Genomic DNA, 19553 nt, shown 5'->3' with positions numbered 1-19553 from the left:
AGACTCATGGGTCCACAGACAAAAAAAGAGCTCAAACTTCAATAGAAATTCCAAGGGAAAAGGCATCATCACTGAACACACACACTGAATGAAATGACCTACAGTTTTATGAACTCTTGGTGGGTCTGTTGTATCTTGGTAAACATAGTAGGTTGGAATAGTTTATGTAGCTTCATTCATGGTTGTAAACTCTTGTTTATGCAGTTTTATTGATGCCTGTTCATTTCATGATACTCCATTCACAGAGGACATGACCTAACTGAACAATTGCCTCACTGTGACTGTCCACACTGCACTCAAACTAAAAGTCAGAATCTTAGATTTGACTCTGCTTGTCTGGTTGTATTTCATTCTTCCTGGCCGCCAGAGGCAGTGCTTAACACTGAATGTTATCTGTCTCGTGCAGATCGAGTATGTAATGCCAACAAAGTCACATGTGACGTGGGACGACGTGGCGTATATAAGCCCTCGTCATCATGAAAAATTATATTATCTACTTGCGGCAGGTGATACACGGATGCAGGTTGATTTTCAGTGAGACAATAGCCGGTGACTTTTCGCAAGGAGCCCTGCAACCGCATGGTTGGAGCTACAGTTTTTCATCCTCCAAGGGACTAGACAGTCACGGCTGCTGTCTGACTCTTCAGCTGCTGTGACTGGTGCTTTCGCTAGTCTGCTGCGGGTAGGATAACGACAGGTGTCTTTTCTTCTGACTCTGAAGAAGAGCTGAGTGAAGCAAGGTAAGTGTAGCAGCCTCCCTTTGTTAAATTCTTAGCTTTTATTGTCTCTCTCTATTTATTTCTCTCCCATAACCCTAACATGGTTTTCAGGTCTCCTTTGTAGTTTATTGTCGCTGGGCTATGTGCCTGCCCGTGCTGTCTTTTTCCGTTATTGTGCATGACTTCTCAGTTGCAATTTTTTTCTGAACAAGTGCTTTCGTTCATTACAGCAGGTGCCTCCTTGGTTTGGTGAAGAGAGCGACTGCTCCACAGTAAGTGGTTTCAGCTTGTGGGATTTTTTTTGTTGTTGTGATTACTGTGGAGGTAATAAATGAGTTATTCACTCCCTGTTGGTTAGTCACTTGTGTTATTAGTCTAGCAGGGTGCTGCCAGTCAGTTAGTCTGTCTTGTTGCTGTGGGAGATGTTTTGCTTTGAGTGGGGGCACCCACCATATTTTTTAGGATAGAAGCAGGTTGTGTTTTTCCTGTTACTGAGAAAATGTTTTCACTCCTGGTTAACCAGTTCTTTTTACTCTTACCCCATCAGGTTGGGATGAGGATGCCTTGTCTATGAGGGCTACCTGTACCCAGTTCTGTGAGGACAGGCCTGGCTTCCGACCAGCGGTCAGGAAGCGAGTGCAGGGTGGACTCAACGGCTGCCTCAGCGACGGTTAAGCCAGTGGTTGGGGCACTGGTGCACTTAGGCTTGGATGAGGCCCCGACGGCAGGTGCCCCAGGTAGTGCAAGTGCAGTTAGGCGGGTCCCACCACAGGCTATGTTTGCTGTGCCACCCTCTCAGCCTTACATTGAGGAGCTTCACAAATAATGGCCAGACCCCTAATCCCTTTATCACCACACCTCTGATGTCAGGGCCTTGGCTTTCATGCAGGAGGCCAGCACTTATGGCCTGGGTCAGATGCCAGCTGTGGAGCTGCCTATTGCCCCCTTGATTGTGTCACTCGATGAAGTCTTGCAACCTGAGGGTCCCTGTCCCAGGCCCCAGTGTTATTATTATTATTATATATCACATTATGGATGACTTTTTAGTGAAGTGCTATGATACTGCGGCACACATGGGCTGTGTTGGGAACTCTCTTTCCCACCTGATGTTGGAGCACCAACATTGCCATTCATAGAGCCCTGCTGCCAGCATGACTAAAAGATGTAAACATTTTTTCTTTTCATATTGCTTTCTATTATGTTTGAAGAAAGCAGATTCCAGCTCAAAGTGTAAAGTGTATTAAGTAATTTTTGATAATTTGTGTGATATTTTACAGAACACAACATATGTATATTTCAGATGATGCAACCCTGTTGAATGATTATTCTTGTCTCCGTCAGCTGGAGTACCTATCTGTCTCAACAGATTTACTCTTGTGACTTAAAGTATGTTTCTTAATTTCTCCATCAGCAGTACAGACAGTATTAGTCAGTTTTATCTCATACTGCATGTGTTTGCTGACAGTCTGAGTTCTCTTAAGTGATGAAATACTGTAGAATAATACATACTGAAAACAGTGCTAACATCAACTCAAATGTCTTCATACAGAAATGTCTCTGTGACAAATGGGAGACATGCAACTCTGCTACTGAGTGTAGTTAACAGGGTTGAAAGTTGTTTATTGTGAAATCACCTTCAAGATCACAGCTAACATATTTTTGCAGTAAGTAAACCAACTCATATAAGGTCATATAGGTTAGCGATAAAAATTTTAGACCATAAGATTGAGGTTCATTAAAGCAAATGTGGATATTTGTTTTGGTTATATTAATATGTAAATGTTACTCCAGTCACTCAGTACTGTTGGACAAATAAATGCAGTCATGTGCAATATTATGTAATAATATTACTCTGTATTTCTGCGACAAAATAAAAGATAAAGAATATAAAATTATATGGTTCACATTTAGGGCCATACCTATGTCTCATTGCATCTCTAACCCTAAAGTATAAAAAAGTGCTTTAAAAACAAAAAGTTCATCCCTGTAATAACAAGCCCTCAGTGCATGCAAGTAACAATTAAAAGCCCAATTTTGTCCTTGTGCAGTCTGCACATCACTGGTACAATCACACTTCAGACTGCACAGGAAACACTCATGACAGGATCCCTTAATAAAAACGGGGCGCTTCCTCTCTTCAGTCGCCAGCAGCTGCTCGTTGGGAGCAGCAGACAGATGTGAGTTTCCCAAAGTTTACCATTGGGTGGCACTGTGTCAGACATCAGACCTTTTGTGGAGGTACTGGCCTCAGAGCCTAGTGGACAAAAAAGATGCATTAATTCACAAACCATCAAGCTGCAATAATCAATATTCTAATATGAACAATGGATCAAATGACTGTATGTGATGTGAAAGAGGTTACTTGTAGCAGAGGTCACTTGAACCTACAGATAATTATCACCCGACTGCAGTTCCCCTTTAGTTCTTTGGAGCTCTTTAGCATTTTTTAGCTAATTGTTTTGATTTTATGGCCCAAAATCGACTGTTTTGGTTCAGTGTCACTTTTTCCACTCTCACAAGTGTTGTTTCCGACAGCAGCAGGCAGCTGTTTTCTGAGAAAAAGCCCCTAAAAACTAATCGTATGCTACTATCCCAGCAAACTACAGACAGACAAAGTTAGTGAGTATCTGGTGAATATAGTGAAGCATTTAACAGATTAAGAGCCATATTGAATATTGGCTTTAGATTCATCAGGTGTCCAAAAACACAACTTCAAATGAACACTAATTTTGCTCCCTGTCTGCTGGATGTGTAAAATAACTGTTTGCTGCTGGTGGTGAAAGAAGTATTCAGATCAGACCTTAACTCAAGTAAAAGTACCAATGTAGCCATATAAAAATACTCCATTACAAGTAAAACTCCTGCATGAAAATCCTACTTATGTAAAAGTATGAGCAGCAAAATGTACTTGTAGTATTGCAGTTAAAGTAGTGGTTTGGTCCCTCTGACTGATATATTATTATATATGACATCATTAGATTATTAATAGTGAAGCATCCGTGTTAGAGCAGCATGTTAATGTTGTAGCTGCTGGAGGTGGAGCTAGTTTCAACTACTTTATATACAGTTAGCTAGTTTGATGTGAGAAGTTTAGAGGGAAAAATCACTATTTGGTGGAGCTGTTAACAACTCATAGTCATGTGAAATGTGACCCCGACTACACACTGCTTTATATAAGATGTCAAAAGCCAAAAAGGTTGGAAACCACTGGTTTCATCAGCTTGTTATATTATCCATTGTGTCAAATCTTCATCTGAAGAGTAACTAAAGCTGTCAAATAAATGTAGTGGAGTGGAAGTATAAAGTAGCATCACACAGAAATACTCAAGTAAAGTACAAGTACCTCAAAACTGTACTTAAGTACAGTACTTGAGTAAATGTACTTTCACACTCCAAAAGGATGAGATCATTATCTTGTCTGCACTCTTCTTCTGAGGCATTAATAGTAGTTATGAAGACATGGAGATGGGCATCATTGCAGTTTACATTTTCTTCTTACGCTGTAATTTGTTCAGACTTTGTGGGTTGGCTGGGAACTGGAGCTTTGTCAAGGCGGTAAGCAGAGTTTTCTGCTGCTGGCTGATTCCTTTGGGTGCGTGCACTGTTATAGAAATAGAGCAAAGATGAGTGTACAGTAACATCGCCAGACCATGACCTGCAAGAGGGATGATGCTTATTTACTTACGTTGGCAACTTGGGACTCTGTCGTTTTTTCCAAAAGAACCCCAAAACACCAGCAATGACACCCAGAAGCACCAGCACTGTCCTTGCGATGGTAGCAGCCCCTCCTGCAGAAATAGTTTAAATATCAATTTCATCTGCACCTTAATAATACAGTGATTCAAATTCCATATTAGGTATGCTGAAGGTACATATTTATTATACTGTGCTTGCTAATGCATGACTGTAAGTACCAGGAGAAAGAGAACTGAAAGCTTCATCCTGTGAATCGCAGTAAGGAGGAATCCAACCAGGCTCACACTGACACTCACTTCTGTGATTGCAGACCTGAAGAACACAAAGGACATTGTTTTTTTTTCAAAATTATAATATTTCAGTATTTTTAGGGACCGAGCCCAAAAGACAGAGGACTACTGTAAAACAGTAGTCCCTGCCTAAGGGCGAGGACCCTATTGTTTTTCGTGTGTTTGTTTGTTGTTTGTTTCTTTATTATTACGCCACTTAAACCCTAAATTTGACCCCCTAAACATGCTCAAAAACTCACCAAATTTGGCACGCACATCAGGTCTGGTGAAAAATTTGATCAAATGTAAAAATTAACCCCCAAAGAGCCAAAATGTGCTCTATAGCGTCACCTATGTAACTAATATGGCCGCCATGGCCCGTAGGAATGTCGTAGAGAGATCAAACCAAAACTCAATTATTCGTCACATCAAGACCTACAAATCGTATGCTGACACCCCTGACCTAAATCTAACAGGAAATCCGCAATTAGCCTTTCAAAATAAGACTTTGCCCCAATTTTGGCCCCCAAACAAACGCTATCTCCTCTGAGGGCTTTCATGGTATCAGCTTCAAACTTTAATAAATGACTTATGACACTGTGCTGAAAAAAAGTTGTTAAAAACTTTGTAATAACTCGAATGGTTTGGGTTTTATAAGCCCTCAGAGTTGCAGTGCCACATCACCCTTACAATGTAAACCAATGGGGAGGCATGAACTTTGTGTCAAACAGAGGCTTCTGACATCTCAACTGTAAGTCTGACCACTTTCAAACCTGTATCAATGGATTTGCCATGAAATTTCCTACTAAAATAGGATTTTTAATGTTAGATTTGGCCAAAGTCATGGGATTTATGAGGATATTTCACCAGAAGTGTTCTCTAAAATCCTCCTCTCCAACTGCTCCTGGTGATGTCACTCCCTCAGTGCTGTGAAATATCCCGTAATACACACTCATTATAAAATCACAGGAGGAGCAAAATAAAAGCACACCACACTTGTGAGAAATATCCCTCATTTTTAAAAAGCAAAAGGATCTGATCCGGACGGGCCAAAGTGCGAGGTCCCGACCAACGCTGCTTGCAGCTTTAATTTTCACATGTTGTTCCTCTTGCACTCAGTATGTTTTGTTTAATGAGACTATGCAGCAGGTCCACAAGATTCACTCGTGTATAGTTTCTGCATTTAGTGATGGTGATGTAAGACTGAGTGAGCAGTGTTTGTATGTAGTCTACTTACAGCATGGCCGGGGCATTTTGCTGAACAGTTTGTGTTTTTGTAAGCTGTCTGTAGATCCACACACTCATTCTGGCTACACACCTTTAAAAAAGAAAAGATTTTCAAACAGGTGAACATGATGAACACAAACACTGAATAATGTAACATAGAGGAAACTAATGCAGCCTGCTACCTTTCCGTCCCCACATTTAGTCCCAGTGTCCACTTGGCCGTAGTCACTGGTGTTGTCTTCAAAGAAAGCTGCCTTGCAGTTACCGACCCTGACCATGCGCCCATAGTTTGGGTTTGCATTGCCGTTCTCACAGTAGAGCTTCCCACAATACACATCTCTGCAAAAGGAAAGACAGGATCAACATGTGTTCATGTTCACTTCAGAGTCAATATTCCAACTTATTCTGCAAAAAAATAATCATTCTAACACAGATATTTTATTTCACTTGATATTGCATATTAAGGTGATGAACTACTACAGTAAGAATACTAATAAGGCCCTGCAGAATAACTATCCCACTGTATGTTTTGCTCAGACTCACTCTCTCTGGCAGGGGATATACTGAGCCTTTGAGGGACGTTTGCAGAAGGCATAGTAGGTTCCTCTGGTGTTCTGTTGGTAGCAGCCAGGACGGGCCTCTATAGCACCTGATGACAGAAATAGATTACATCTTTTTTAATAACAACTTAAATGACTGTTTTTGTGGTATCCCATTAAACTGTTATCTATTTCCTTTAGCACAGTAGTGTAATGTTAAATGACATACTGGAAAGATTACTTAGCCCAGTACAAAGAAACATACATATAAGCACAGGACACTCACTTGATCCGTACAGCTTGATGCACTGGTTTGGTCTCTGTGGACACTGGCCGTTGTAGCAGTATCCCACGCCTTCATCACACGGGAGGCCGTTTACAGCAAAGACGTCCTCAGGGCAGGTGGCCCTATTCCCATCACAGTACTCTGCCAGATCACATTCATCCTGCTTCCTCCGGCACTCCCTGGATCGAGGTAGGATCTGTGGGGAGGTGGGAGGTGAGGGCCAATCGATCAAATTACATGTCATGATGTAGGTTACTTTTTTGTCCATGTAAAGTTTGTAATGCTCTATTTTTCAATGCCGTATGCAAACTGTAAATCTGAGTTTAAGTCGACTATCTACAAGCATGATTTGTGACATCACAACTAGTTTGGAGCCAATCATGGTCCAGTGCACACACACTGAGAATGGACTTCTCAGTAAAGTGAAAAATATTGGCATATTCATAGATCCTGAATTTTGCAATGAGGTAGAAGCAGTATATCTCTTTTTAAGGATGTTTTTTTTTTTGCTGGAGCAGTAAAAGTTCAAATATTTGTAATATGTCAAACATCCACTAGAGGGCTGTATCACATTAAATGATCGCTTCACAATCGTCAGTAAACGCGGATTTCATGGAAAGAAATCAACATTTGAAAAAAGGGTAATAAAAGGTAACAGGCAGCAGGTAGAACAGCATCTATTAATTCATATTTACTCACCTTACAGTTCTCACAGCACTCGCCTTCAGCGCACTTTGAACCCTCCTTCAGGGTGCAGGTGGTGGCATTGCAGCACGGGTTGTTGCACTCCTATGAAGACAACATAGAAACTGATTAGGTTGTTATTAATCCCTCCCTTTCTTGTGCTGTTGACACTTGGTAGACACATTGGCAGAATTTGATGTTACTTGACAATCTCTTAGGACTTAAACTTGTTTCTATTCTCTTAAAATAATTAAATTCTAATAAGTATTCTTGTGGTAATTGCTTTTAATTATCTGGAGAAAGTGTCAGACATCTGTACATCTGTACAAAACCATAAAATGCATTTATCCATTAAATTATGTAATACTTTAGAGTCCTGCAGTGTATGTCTTATAAATAACTTAATATTTGATTGATTGCTTTTCTTGGAAGGGCAGCAAACTTTCCTGCGTGGTGCAGGTGTCTGGTGTAAATAGCAAGCTGCAAACAACAACACCCACCTCACATCCCCAGTTTGAGCTTGTGGTTTGTGCATCTGCTGAATACCAGCAGTGGCAAAGTTAAGGACAATTGGCAAGTTTGAACAAATTCACAGCTCTGCATCATCTTCACCAGAATGTACTTCTCTATGATAAATACAAGTTGTTTTACTGCCTTGCTCTATATTACAAGTGATATCTAGGTGGAGTAAAACACTGTCATAGACTTTTGAATTAATTTTGAAGCCCCAAATCAAGGTTTGTAAACTTGTGATGTCCACTGTAAATACTTTAGTTACCAAGAACTGAATGTTAGTTCACATAATGTTCAACATTAATATACTGCCATGAGTAGAAAGATAGACTCTGAATTTTCTAGAAATGTGTTAGTGCATGTCTGACAGCTCCATTCTCTTAATGCCTCTGGGCAAAAAAGCAAACTAAAAGATTCAGGATCAGACAAAGAAAACAAGGTGTTGACGCTTATTCAAACAATAGCCTCAATAGACACATCCTGACTTGAACACAGACAAAGTTTCAAAAATTAGCACCAAGGAAGCAAATTTAGAGTAAGCTTCAAGAGCTTTTTATATTGCTACAATAAGACCTCTGATACCACCTGAATAACCTCTGCATGTTATGTAAGGGATGATGTACAGCGAGTGGTTCATTATTGTGAAATGCACCCTGCATCACCCTGTCAGGGTTCATTTCAAAATAATGACCGCTTGCTGTACATTGTCGCTTACACAATACTGAAGGGCAGGAGCAAAGCTTATTGATAACTGACAAACCTTTGGGAGAGTAAATATTTTTGGAGAGTAGAACAGGGAGAATAGCTGCATAAACTAAAACCTCTTTCAGCTTCTTACTTTCAATTTTATGTAAATTCTATGTAAATCACATTATTTTGAAAGTTTCCAAATTCAATGAAACTTTGCAAGGCAGCTTCCCCATGTTTGTTCCTTATTCAGCATGACTTTTCACAATATAATGTTAGTGATGCATGCAAGAAAAAAAAGTCCCTAAAAGGAATCAATGGAATAATAGAAAGTCAAGTCAAAGTCAAATGAGTTCATTTACCTCCACAGTTCCACAGTCGCACTGCTCTCCTCTCTCCACAAAACCGTTCCCACAGACTGAAGGAGCCACCAGACTCAGGTAGTCTGGTTTGTCCAGCAGGCAGCTGGGGCTGCGGCTCATCAGGTATTTTTCATAGTTGTTGCTGCTGCAGCTACTGAAAGAGCGAGGGATGTTCCAGCTGGGGAAAAACATACATTCTCCTTGTCAACTTTGAACAATGAGACAGAGGTGGGACCGTGAATGCCATGATGTCTTGTCTGCCTCCTTTAGCTTTCAAACAAAGCTTCCCAGAAAATGGTTATAACTTTGGGTTTGACAAGTATATGTCAAACAATGGTCAGGTAAAAGCAAGAGAGCAATATTTTCTAGAGAATTCCTGGTGATTTTTTGAACATCGCTGCTCTTTGGCCTGACCCCATCTGAAGCTTATGATATATTAAAACTCTGTCATTACATATTTCTAAAAATAGAGATTGAGTCTCTGCAATGACTTGTCTTACCTGAGGGCTGCAGCCATGATGCAGCTATCCCCAGAACAAGCACAGATGCTGGAATCATCATGGTCCATGCCCAGGTTATGGCCCATCTCATGGGCCAGTGTCGCTCCCACTGCAATGGCCCGATTATTGTGATCCTGAGAGGTAACCAATCACCAGTTTAATGAGTGGAACCCTATAAATTATACTTAATGAAGAGGGAGGGGGTCGGGGGGTATTATCAGTGATTTACGTGCTTTTAAAACAAGCATGCACTGTGGTTTCCTTGCTAATACATGATAAGAATATATCTGTTTCCTCAATCTGCTTTGTTTCCCGATATTGTAACCACAGTAATGTTTTTTCGGGTTTCTTTGGATTTTCGGGTTTCCCCTATTTCCATGACAGTGTCTAGACGTGTGCAACACTACATGAGAAGAGTTTCAGAGGCGTCATGTGAAAAGACGTGACACTTCCTCTTTAAAGTGCAGTGCTCAATCAAAACATGCCTGTTTGGAAGGGGCTCATTGATTGGCCTCCCACTACTACTTATACGCATAGAAAAATGAATACAGTTGGTGTGAGGTGTGAATGAGTATATACACCTACAACATGAAAGAAACTAACATTCTATTATACACAGATGATATAAATAATAAGTACTCTAATCGCAAATAAATGTTCATTTCTCATTTCAAGTAGCCTAAAATAAGGGCTGCATTTAAAAATAATGTGAATCCTAAAATAAAGTGGATCAAACATATTGGTGGTGATCATCATGGTGACGCTAGATGAAAAGTATGGAGATCACCATGCCAAGAGCCACGACACTACCATGGCTAAAAATAATAATGGCAGCTAAATATTATGCCCAGTCAAGAGTATGATGTACAAGATACATAGCATCCAAATAACAGATGGAACAAGTCTTCTTCTTGTCTCCCTGGACCAGCTTACCTGTATTACCCCAACAGAATGACCTGAGCACAGAGTCCCAATGAAGGCCAGTCCCACAGTTGCTCCTTCAAAGTCAATAGCACTGAAAGACAAGGAATGAAAGGACAAGAAACCCTTTGAATATGAATTGTGAGAAAACCATATCTCTCTCTCTCTCAGAGAGGCTTGATTTGGGTATGAAATGACTGGCAACGTAAACATGAAACTGGCTCTACAGGGCTTGGTTCAGTGTCAAACTTTAACATGTTCCACAATGACCAATATGGTTTGTGGTTGGAAAGACAGTTTCTTGTGACGATGACGTACACTTATGATTCAGGGTGTCAGCTCTGGTAAGCCAAAAGCACTTTCAAATACATGTTTGTTCGTCTTATCAAGGCCAACCGAGGCCATCGAACCACACTGGCTTTTCCCCTTGTTTGACCTTCACTTCACATGATTCTCTGTACAAGCATGATATGTAAACTTAAAATAAATATAAATATGTAAACTTTTAGGATACGCAACAGAGCTCAAGCTTCCTGCTATTTAAACTATCTAAACTTCCAACTATTTGTTACCAGAGCCACAACACAGTGAAAATGAGTTAGTATGTAAGTAGTTAGTTGGTAGTATGCAAATCTTTTTCTGTGCCACACATTTAATACATGAAACATTAGAGACATCTTGAGACTTTTTGGTTGTACTTAGAAGTGCTCTTCAGACCTGATGAGCTGTGCGTTGTCATGCTTTTTCCTCTTGACCAGGTCAGAGTTCCTCCACTTCATGAAAGCATCGAGGTTGGCCCCAGCTGGGGGAGTCACAGAGATCAAGTCACGATTGGACCAGATCTCCAGCCCCACCAGTGCAATAAAAGTCCTCATGGGTTTGTAAACCTGCGAACAATACCGGCATGAGATCACCAGTAAGGCAGTATCTATTCATGTTTATTTTGTTCAAACACGGAGACCAAGTTATCTGAAAACCTTTAGGTTTATTGCTTGAAAATCTCTGGCTGAAATGTAATAAAAATAAATAAGATCTAGAGACTGAATACCATAACAATAATGACACCTAAATTGCAGCTGAATACGTTTCATTTATGCCTAAAAATTTGCAGAGAATTAGCAACAGAACTGACTCACCATGTTGACAAAGTTGACAACTTCGAAAATCCTTTTTCTCACCTCTGTCTGATCTCGCCCCATTTTCACATACTGTAACACCATGTCATCATGTTAGAGTATGGTCACATCCTGTTTCTCAGCAGTTGAATCATTATGGGATATCCACATGATGTATGATGATACACTGACTTTGACCAAGATACCAATGTGTTATTCTAATCAGACCCAGTCCAAATAGTCAAGAAATTGAGAGCATTTTGTGCTTGCAGTGCCATGCAGGTGAGATTTGCTAACATCATGTGGTCAAGTCAGGTCATGTGTTTCACAGAGTACAAAAACATTTGCAACAAACTTTTTCCTGTTTTCCAACACTTTCTGGCATTCATAGTAAATTTCCATGTTACTACATCTTACCTCACGGTTATCAGCAACAAGGTAGAGCTCGAGGTATTTCTGTCGTTGGACAACAGATATACCCTGAAAGACAAAAAAATAAAGTTGATTAGATAATGCACTCCTTCAGCTTTAAAATGGCCAGATTTGTCTTTTCAGACTACTGAATGATGTGTTATTTTTCTGATGTATTTGTTAATGTCACATTTAGGGTGTACATGTCGGCTATTGGGGTGTCATGGAAGTGATGGGGTTATACCGCCGATCTGGAGCGACTGCGGCTTGTTGGTGGTTCGAAGTCGGTGCTCCAGGAGGTGTTGGTGACACCGCACACTGCAGGTGTGGAACTCTGGTTACCGAATGTCATTATTGCATGATCCCCCTCATCATCACCAGACAGGGGCTCAATCAGGTACCTCTGGGCAGCCGTTCTGAAATAACCCCTAAACCAAGATCATGCCAGTCAGACTAGTTCTACAGACATTGCTTTGAGGTAGAAACCCATTGATGAGCCAAAAGACAGACCTTTTTCTTCTTTTGAGAACAGGTAAGACATCTTACAAACACACAGTGTACAGAAAATATGGAACTCAAAATATGAATACAGTAGACTTGTTAGCTAGCGTATTGTATCTTGTAGCAATAGGCTGGGATGGTAAGTTTGAAGTTGGAATGTCAGCTATGCTGCTCAGCCCAGCTCTACAGAGCATTTTAGTATCTGTTAGGACACTGCTCTCATTAGCGCAAAGTCCTGTGAGTTACACTAACAGTTACCTGCGCGGCACTGAAGATCAGACAAGGTTACTGACTAGCTGGTGAATATCGTGGAGCATTTATCAGCTATAAAAAGCCGGATATTTTTTCTCAGGAGTTGGCGGTGAGCAACGCAGAGCTAAAAGGAGAATGAATATTGGTCTTATGTGTACTTGTGCTTATGTACAGGTGTACAGAAGCATGAGTCCATGCTGTTCCATTTCTTCTGGATGTGTATAATAACGGCTTGCTAACAACTTCAACTTAAATGGTGATTATAGGTCAGTGTTGTGCCTCTGCAGTAGCTTAGCACAGTATTAGCTTGAGCCTCAATACAGACTGAAAAACAGTTTCCTCCCTTGAGGTTTAATTCAATCAATAGGCTTATCTTCAGGTTATCTTCATTAATTCTGTTTGTAATGTGAGTAGGTATTATTACGAGTTACCGTATTTTCTCTAATAGTTAAAAGCCGGGTCTCCAATAATGGCCGGGGGTGTGGTCGACATGAACATGAAAGGCCGGCCCCAAATACAGGCCGGGGAGGGAAAAAACAAGGATGGATTGAGGCTGTATTCAGACCAAATCAGGTGTTGCTGCGCACCACTGCAGGGGTGTGCGGAGGTGTGCGGGGGTGTGGGGGGGTGTGGGTGTGGGTGTGTTTATTTGTACTCTAGAAAGTAACTGTTGTGAAACAACTGAATATTTTTTTTACTGATCTGATTCACTGCTTTCTTACCAGCTCCATCTCTTCATTCACTCTCTAGCCCCCTCCCCCTCTTTTTCTCTCGTCCTTTTTTTTTTAAATGAGTTGGGATACTGACAGCAAAGCCTAACTTTACTTTTATGTTATCAAATGAAAAGAAATGTCTGCCCCACTCTTCTTGGTGCCTGTTATAATGTGACTGTGGTTTGTAGTAATATACAAGTGCCACAAGATGGCGGTAGCTATATTTGAAGTACCATATAGGACCTGTGCAAGTGTCAGTGACTAGATTTTCCATAACACCAATGCCACAACACTGTAGAGAGCGAATATGGCACCAACCAGACGGAAGTTGACGTCAAATTCAAAGAGAGAGTTTTGCAGTTTGCGGAGGAAATTTAAGGAGCGAAAGCTGCAAGACCTTTTGACACTGACCCGATAAGAATCAGATACTGGAAAAGACATAATGCAGTAATAAAAAATTAACAGAGCAAACTGAAGCAGATCAGAAAACAGGGAGGCTTTGTACTAAAATATGAGCAAATATACTTATCAAATAGAGGGAATTAGGAATAAAGGCCTCTCTCTAATATAAGCCTACCTCCAATAAAGGCCTGGTAGTTGAGGTAAATAAAGACCCCGGCCACTATTGAGAAAATACAGTATGAAATTTAAATTTAAAGATGGTTCGAGAGCTCACCTGAGTCCATCACAAGTACTGATGCTAACTGATGATTTGTTGTCATTCACAATCCTGCCATGATAGTAGCAGTGATCCTGGAAAGACATGAGGATGTTATGTCTGTATAATCAAATAGGAAATTCCAATCTATCGTAATCCAGTGTATTTTTCTAGCATTCATTCTCATATGATTGTTCAACAGTTAGGTAAATATTCATGGAACATGGTCTTTGTCACATCCCAGCAGTATATGTGGAACTGAAAGTTGACTACAAATGCAAATACTTACAATGTCATTTGGAGTTGTGGTGATTTGAGTTCCGTCCTCTCGATAGGAAGTCTCAGTGTAGTCTTTGGTGAGTAATTCACTGATGATGAAAAGGTGTAAAAATGAATGTACATCATGCCATGCCATGAAATGTTGAGTTGGTTTTCAATGTGTCCAATGCTTTAAATAAAAACCAATGATGTGAAAACCACACGTTTTGTAAGAACGAACAAGAAAAGTAAAGCCAGGGAGTTGCACTGAAACATTGCTTTCAACACTGGCTACACCTCTTAACATGTTTAGACTTGCTTTTTCTCAGGCATCAGGAAGTTTAGTGAACCAGCAACAGTGCAACTATTCATGTCTCTTTTGAGAGACAGTGTCTACTCTTCATGCTCAAGAGATTAATATTCAAGTAATCCTTTAATACTGGATTACCTTGAAAGTTGGTTATCTTACCATTATGTATATCTTTTATTCCTGGTACTTTACAGAAGTGTGCCTTGAGGGAAGAAAGAACTTACTTATTTTTTTCTAGTTGCATTTCAATGTCTTTTCCTCCCACCGTCATTGCATACTTAATAGTCTCTGGCCTGAGGTGCTGCGGAGACAGATTTAACATTGTGCTTTTAGTAATTCATTCTTTTATTCATTTTATGTTTCCCATAACCAATGTCAACCATAACTTGATTCTGCAGTGTAAGCAAAATCAGCACAAACTTTGCTACATTCAAATGTAGTAAACAATATAACTGTTGGAGAAACATGGTACCTCTGCATGTCTTTTTCTGACTGTGTGAAGTCTGACAGGTCGAACCACCTCATAGTCCTTCACCTCATCAGCCTCAGGACCATGGCTTTCTGTGGAGATACAACACACATCATATTGCTTTGTGAAAAGGAAGAATGTGCTCATTTGACGTTATAGTGTTATAAACAAGAAGTAGTCAAAGTTCTAGCTGCATTGTTTTTTTTTTTATTTTGGATATTTTACAAAAAGCCCTTTTCCAGTTTTTCATTTGTTTATTTTTTAGATATTCATATACATATGCACAAAAAGAACAATTTAAAACAGCGGTGCTTGTGGGCCTTAATTTAGTCTTTGAGTAAACTTCTAGTCATCTATCGTCACCTCCAGAAGGAATATATACATCCATATACACACATGTCTGTGTTATATACTACTACACACATACATACATATCTGTATTCACCCAAGTGCCCAAACACAGCATACAACATGTACATACACACTCTTCTACTTCACTTCGTCAACAATAGGTATATTTTTCATGGTCAACTCAGCTAGGCTAGCAGTTTCCCTGTGTCCAGTCTTTGCACCAACTAAGCCATGCTAATAAGGTTCGCCCACCTGTCTGTGTACCATCATTTTTTCTAAACTAAACAACAAAACACAGAGTTTGTCACTTCCTTCCAAAGATCATGATTTTGTGGTCATGGTTAAAAGAAGAACTAGTCGTTAGGCTACTACTACCGTACTACTAAGGTTAGGGAAAGATCGTAATTGGTAAAACAAATCAACGTGACGCATGTCAAAATCCCATGATTTGTTGGCCCACCCAGAGCTGCTCCCAACAAGCTCTTGCAGTGCAATAACAACAGCATGCTGCAACTGCTGGCGCTTGAGGTCCTTGTCTGGTAAATGTAACCACAGGTTGTATTTGGGCAGCAAATGTGGTTGATTTTCTTGTGAGGACAGTCTCCTCTGTATTTGAGCTGAAAATGAACAGCAGACAAGTGCATTTGTCCATTAAGTTACCCATAGACATTTATTTTCAACTTCAAAAGACTATGTTAAAGGAATAGTTCGATATTTTGGAAAATACGCTTATTCACCTTCTTGCTGAGAGTTAAATGACAGTATCAATACCACTCTCATGTCTGCTGGTTAGTGTGGCTTAGCGCAACACCTGAAAGCAGAGGGAAATGGCTGGCTCTGTCGAACAGTAACAAAACCTGTCTTTTAGATTGGCAGATTAACAGTAAAGAGTGTGAAACCTATGAACAGAATAGTCATTCTTATACATTCTGTCATTGGGCTAACTTATAGTCAATGAAGGAGGAGCCCTGGGGGTCCCTGGAGGTTCCCAGGTTGGGAACTGCTGCTTTAGAGGGAAGTTAGCTGTAGAATAACTTATTTATACATGCTTCACAGCATATTAGAGGTAGGATCAGGGCAGATTAGACCAAGATTGTTGCCTGCATGGCCTCAGATGTCTCTGGTTATGCTGAAACACTTGGGCAACCAACCTGTCCAGTAATTATGGGGTTTTCTATTGTCTCTGTTTATTAACCAATGACACATTAATATGAGGTATATGCAGTATCAACACAGTGCCTGAAGCTCTGTCGTGGAAACCAGCTATCATTGGAGGGACCCTTTGATATTCTTATCAGTAGGAACACAAAAGGTTTACTGAGCAGGGAAATGTGTATGACTTTATATTATACACAGTGCATACTGTATTTTGTTTGTATGATTTTAGTTTATATTGTGTTTGCTATATTGAAAGTGTTATCTCACAGTACCAGTGAGATGAAACCAGAGAATGAGGTAGGAAACAAAACATACCTCTTTATAGTACCATCTTTTATCAGAAATTGCGACTGATACATTAGAAAGAGTATCACAAGTTTCAGTTTCTACAGTTTCGACTGTACCTGTGTCTTATCTAGATTTGTTTGACTTTCCCCCAGTCATCTTTACATGACGTTGTCTCACCAAATTAATGACTTTTTTTTGCAAGGACAGAACTTCCCACTCAATCTGCTTGAAAGGAAATAAGTCACTCTGAGTCATGGTTACCTGTCAGCCAGGTACGGAGTAGCACCAGAGAGGGTGGTGGCTTTGTTGTGATCTAAAGTCCAGCTTCGACAGTGTGTCACAACATCAACAATGTGTTTAAAGTAATTCCTGCTCATTCTGCTTGGCTTATGAAGCGTTTTGAGCAACGCTTTCAGATTTTTGGTGAACTGGAGAAAGACTTTTTGCTCGCCATTCACCGTGAATGCCTCTGATCTGCTCGTCAACATCCAACTTGAAATAATAGACATGCAGTGTGACTCAGATTTGAAGGGGAAATTTGCTGCAGCTGGCTTGGACACATTTTATCAGTATCTATTGCCAGGTTACCCCAACTTGACAGCTCTTGCTGCAAAAGTGTTGTGCATTTTTGGAACCACATATCTTTGTGAGCAGGTTTTCTCTGCAATGAGCATCAATAAAACAAAGCTGCGCTCAAGGCTCACGCACAAGCACTCGAATAACATCCTGAAATTGGCTGCCACTCAGGATGTGACACCTGTGAAAGCTAAAAGATCCCAGGTTTCAGGAGCAAAATAAACAATAGATGACCCCACTTAAAATGCTGCATGAGACACTGCATCCTGATATAGTTCTGTGAAAATGATTGTCTTCTGTGGAAATTTAAAGAAAATGAACAGTGTGTGATAATATCAGTCACTTCAGTTCATAAGTTTGGTGGTTGAAATTGTTCATGCATTGCACAGCTTTTATTTTTCTATCAATTAATAGTGTAGCCTACAAGGTAGGGAGTAACTCAACCTTCTTGAATAGTTTCTACCTCAGTTTGTATGGTTTGTTCAGTTAGCACAGGATTAATATGTGGAAATGACAAATGAGGTATTTGATACATAGAAGAGTTGTTTTATTTATTTATTTTTATTTATTTAGTATTTTGTTCAATCCCAGATAGGCTGTGACTTAAAGTTGAATGGCTTTGTAAATACACTGAGACAAAGTCTAAGTTCCAATCACTGAGGCATTGTGTTCTTAAAATTGCACCAATTTTTTCCTCAGAATTTTCAACTAAGTGTTTTGTCAAGAGGATTATTTGTGATGTGTACATTTTCAGAATGTGCTTGTTCTATTTTGGACCAAAGTAAAACAAAGAAAACAATCTGAAGTTCTCGTTATTTTTAAGTTATTATGCCATGATTTACCGGTCCGGCACACTTGGGAATAAATTTTCTTCCATGTGGCCCCTGAGCTAAAATGAGTTTGACACCCCTACTCTATATTACGATACTTTCAGTAACTGAAACTGAAGTTACATGTGGTTATGGTTTTTAAATCATGATGAACAGACGTGTCCATTTAATTTACAATACAATTTGTTAGATCTAATCGGATCTAGTGGTTCAGAACACTTCTTACTTTATACGCAGGAACAGAAACCTACATGACACTCTAAACACAAATGAAAGTACTTATGTAAAGTACTAAAGTACTTATTTTGAATAAATTAGAGAGGATAAACTTAGGCTTTAGTTATTAATTAACCATTGCACAGTGGAGGTAACAGTATCCAGCGACTTACCTGAAGGCTTGAGTGAGGCATATAGGATGAGGGCCCACAGTAGGAGTGCATGCGTCATTATCCAAGTGCAGACAGTCACTGTAACAGAGCAGATCGGTGCTCTGATCAGGCTTTATGCTTTCTATCTGCATACTGTCTTGCTGCAAGACAGTATGTCCCCCCCCACCACTTCCTTATTGTCGACAGATTTACACCATGCTCACAAGCGGCCTGAATACACCCTTACTTATCTCCAGGAATGCAGGCAGAAAACTGTGGTGTTGTGGTCACATCTTAACTGATAGTCTCCTACATACAAGCATACTGTTCAGGTTTTATCAGCAGTATTTTAGAGAAGGAGATAATATACATTTATTGACAGAAGTTTAAATGTTCCTACCTTTTTGTTTGATTTAATTTGACCTACTGTATTTTTCATAAATGACCTAAATCAGCAGTTTGACTCATCCTGTGTTGTGACGGATTTACTCAATAATTTCTCTACACATCACTTGTTACACTTCTGTCACAACATCATTAAGCTTCACAACCTTTGCCAAATAAGGACACTAAAATTGATGCGGTTTTGATGCTCCGTCCCTGCTGCTCTGTCCCTCACCCACTGAACACATGCTTGGAGTCACAGCAGAGACAATGTGTCAGAAGACAATAAGGCCAATGTGCATGCTCCCTCAGCGGCAGACCGGGACAATTCAGGACACGAGGTCTCCATAGGGGTCAGTGTTTGTGGCTCAGTAGGTGGAGCATGTTGCTCGCCCTGCCAGAGTTTAAGCAGCACTGTGTGATAGCTTAATATTAATCAAATCTGTCCTACCTTTGATAGAGTACAACACTGATTTAACCAACAGTCAGTTCATGTGATTAATTTTTT

At 40.1% G+C, this 19553-nt stretch overlaps 1 protein-coding gene and 1 long non-coding RNA gene across 3 annotated transcripts; one reads left to right on the top strand and one right to left on the bottom strand.

The window, feature by feature from the left end:
• The first annotated feature begins 442 nt into the window (after nt 1-442).
• LOC137191604 (uncharacterized) lies at nt 443-2614 on the top strand. The gene is made up of 3 exons (XR_010930419.1): nt 443-740; nt 950-991; nt 1267-2614. It is a non-coding gene; the product is annotated as an uncharacterized lncRNA (long non-coding RNA).
• On the bottom strand, nt 2281-19032 carry LOC137191599 (disintegrin and metalloproteinase domain-containing protein 28-like). Of its 2 annotated transcripts, XM_067601828.1 has the most exons (21): nt 18683-19032; nt 15094-15182; nt 14846-14922; nt 14343-14421; nt 14072-14148; nt 12174-12357; nt 11936-11998; nt 11540-11611; nt 11121-11290; nt 10416-10497; nt 9483-9616; nt 8983-9160; nt 7436-7525; nt 6737-6932; nt 6455-6560; nt 6094-6250; nt 5922-6002; nt 4634-4727; nt 4405-4507; nt 4219-4320; nt 2281-2973 (listed from the first exon to the last, which is right to left on the bottom strand). In XM_067601828.1, exons 1-21 carry the CDS (start codon nt 18738-18740, stop codon nt 2967-2969), a joined length of 2199 nt encoding a protein of 732 aa, XP_067457929.1. In that variant the 5' UTR covers nt 18741-19032; the 3' UTR covers nt 2281-2966. The 2 variants fall into 2 exon arrangements, with proteins under 2 accessions (XP_067457929.1, XP_067457938.1); XM_067601837.1 differs by lacking the exons at nt 4219-4320; nt 4405-4507; nt 4634-4727 and having other exon boundaries at nt 2288-2973; nt 18683-19031.
• Between the last annotated feature and the right edge of the window lie 521 nt (nt 19033-19553).

This window comes from Thunnus thynnus, chromosome 2 (assembly GCF_963924715.1).
Source record: "Thunnus thynnus chromosome 2, fThuThy2.1, whole genome shotgun sequence".
In the NCBI taxonomy this organism is placed as follows: domain Eukaryota; kingdom Metazoa; phylum Chordata; class Actinopteri; order Scombriformes; family Scombridae; genus Thunnus; species Thunnus thynnus.
The sequence above is the reverse complement of the archived record's forward strand: the minus strand, read 5'-3'. Positions and strand labels throughout refer to the sequence as shown.

Excerpts from the sequence above, each read along its gene's own strand:
- LOC137191599 (XM_067601828.1), bottom strand. The coding sequence starts at position 18,740 with ATGACGCATGCACTCCTACTGTGGGCCCTCATCCTATATGCCTCACTC. Across the intron at positions 14,923-15,093 it reads TCAGAAAAAGACATGCAGAG|CACCTCAGGCCAGAGACTAT; the intron begins GTACCATGTTTC and ends CTGTCTCCGCAG. Across the intron at positions 4,321-4,404 it reads CAGAGTCCCAAGTTGCCAAC|TGCACGCACCCAAAGGAATC; the intron begins GTAAGTAAATAA and ends TTTCTATAACAG.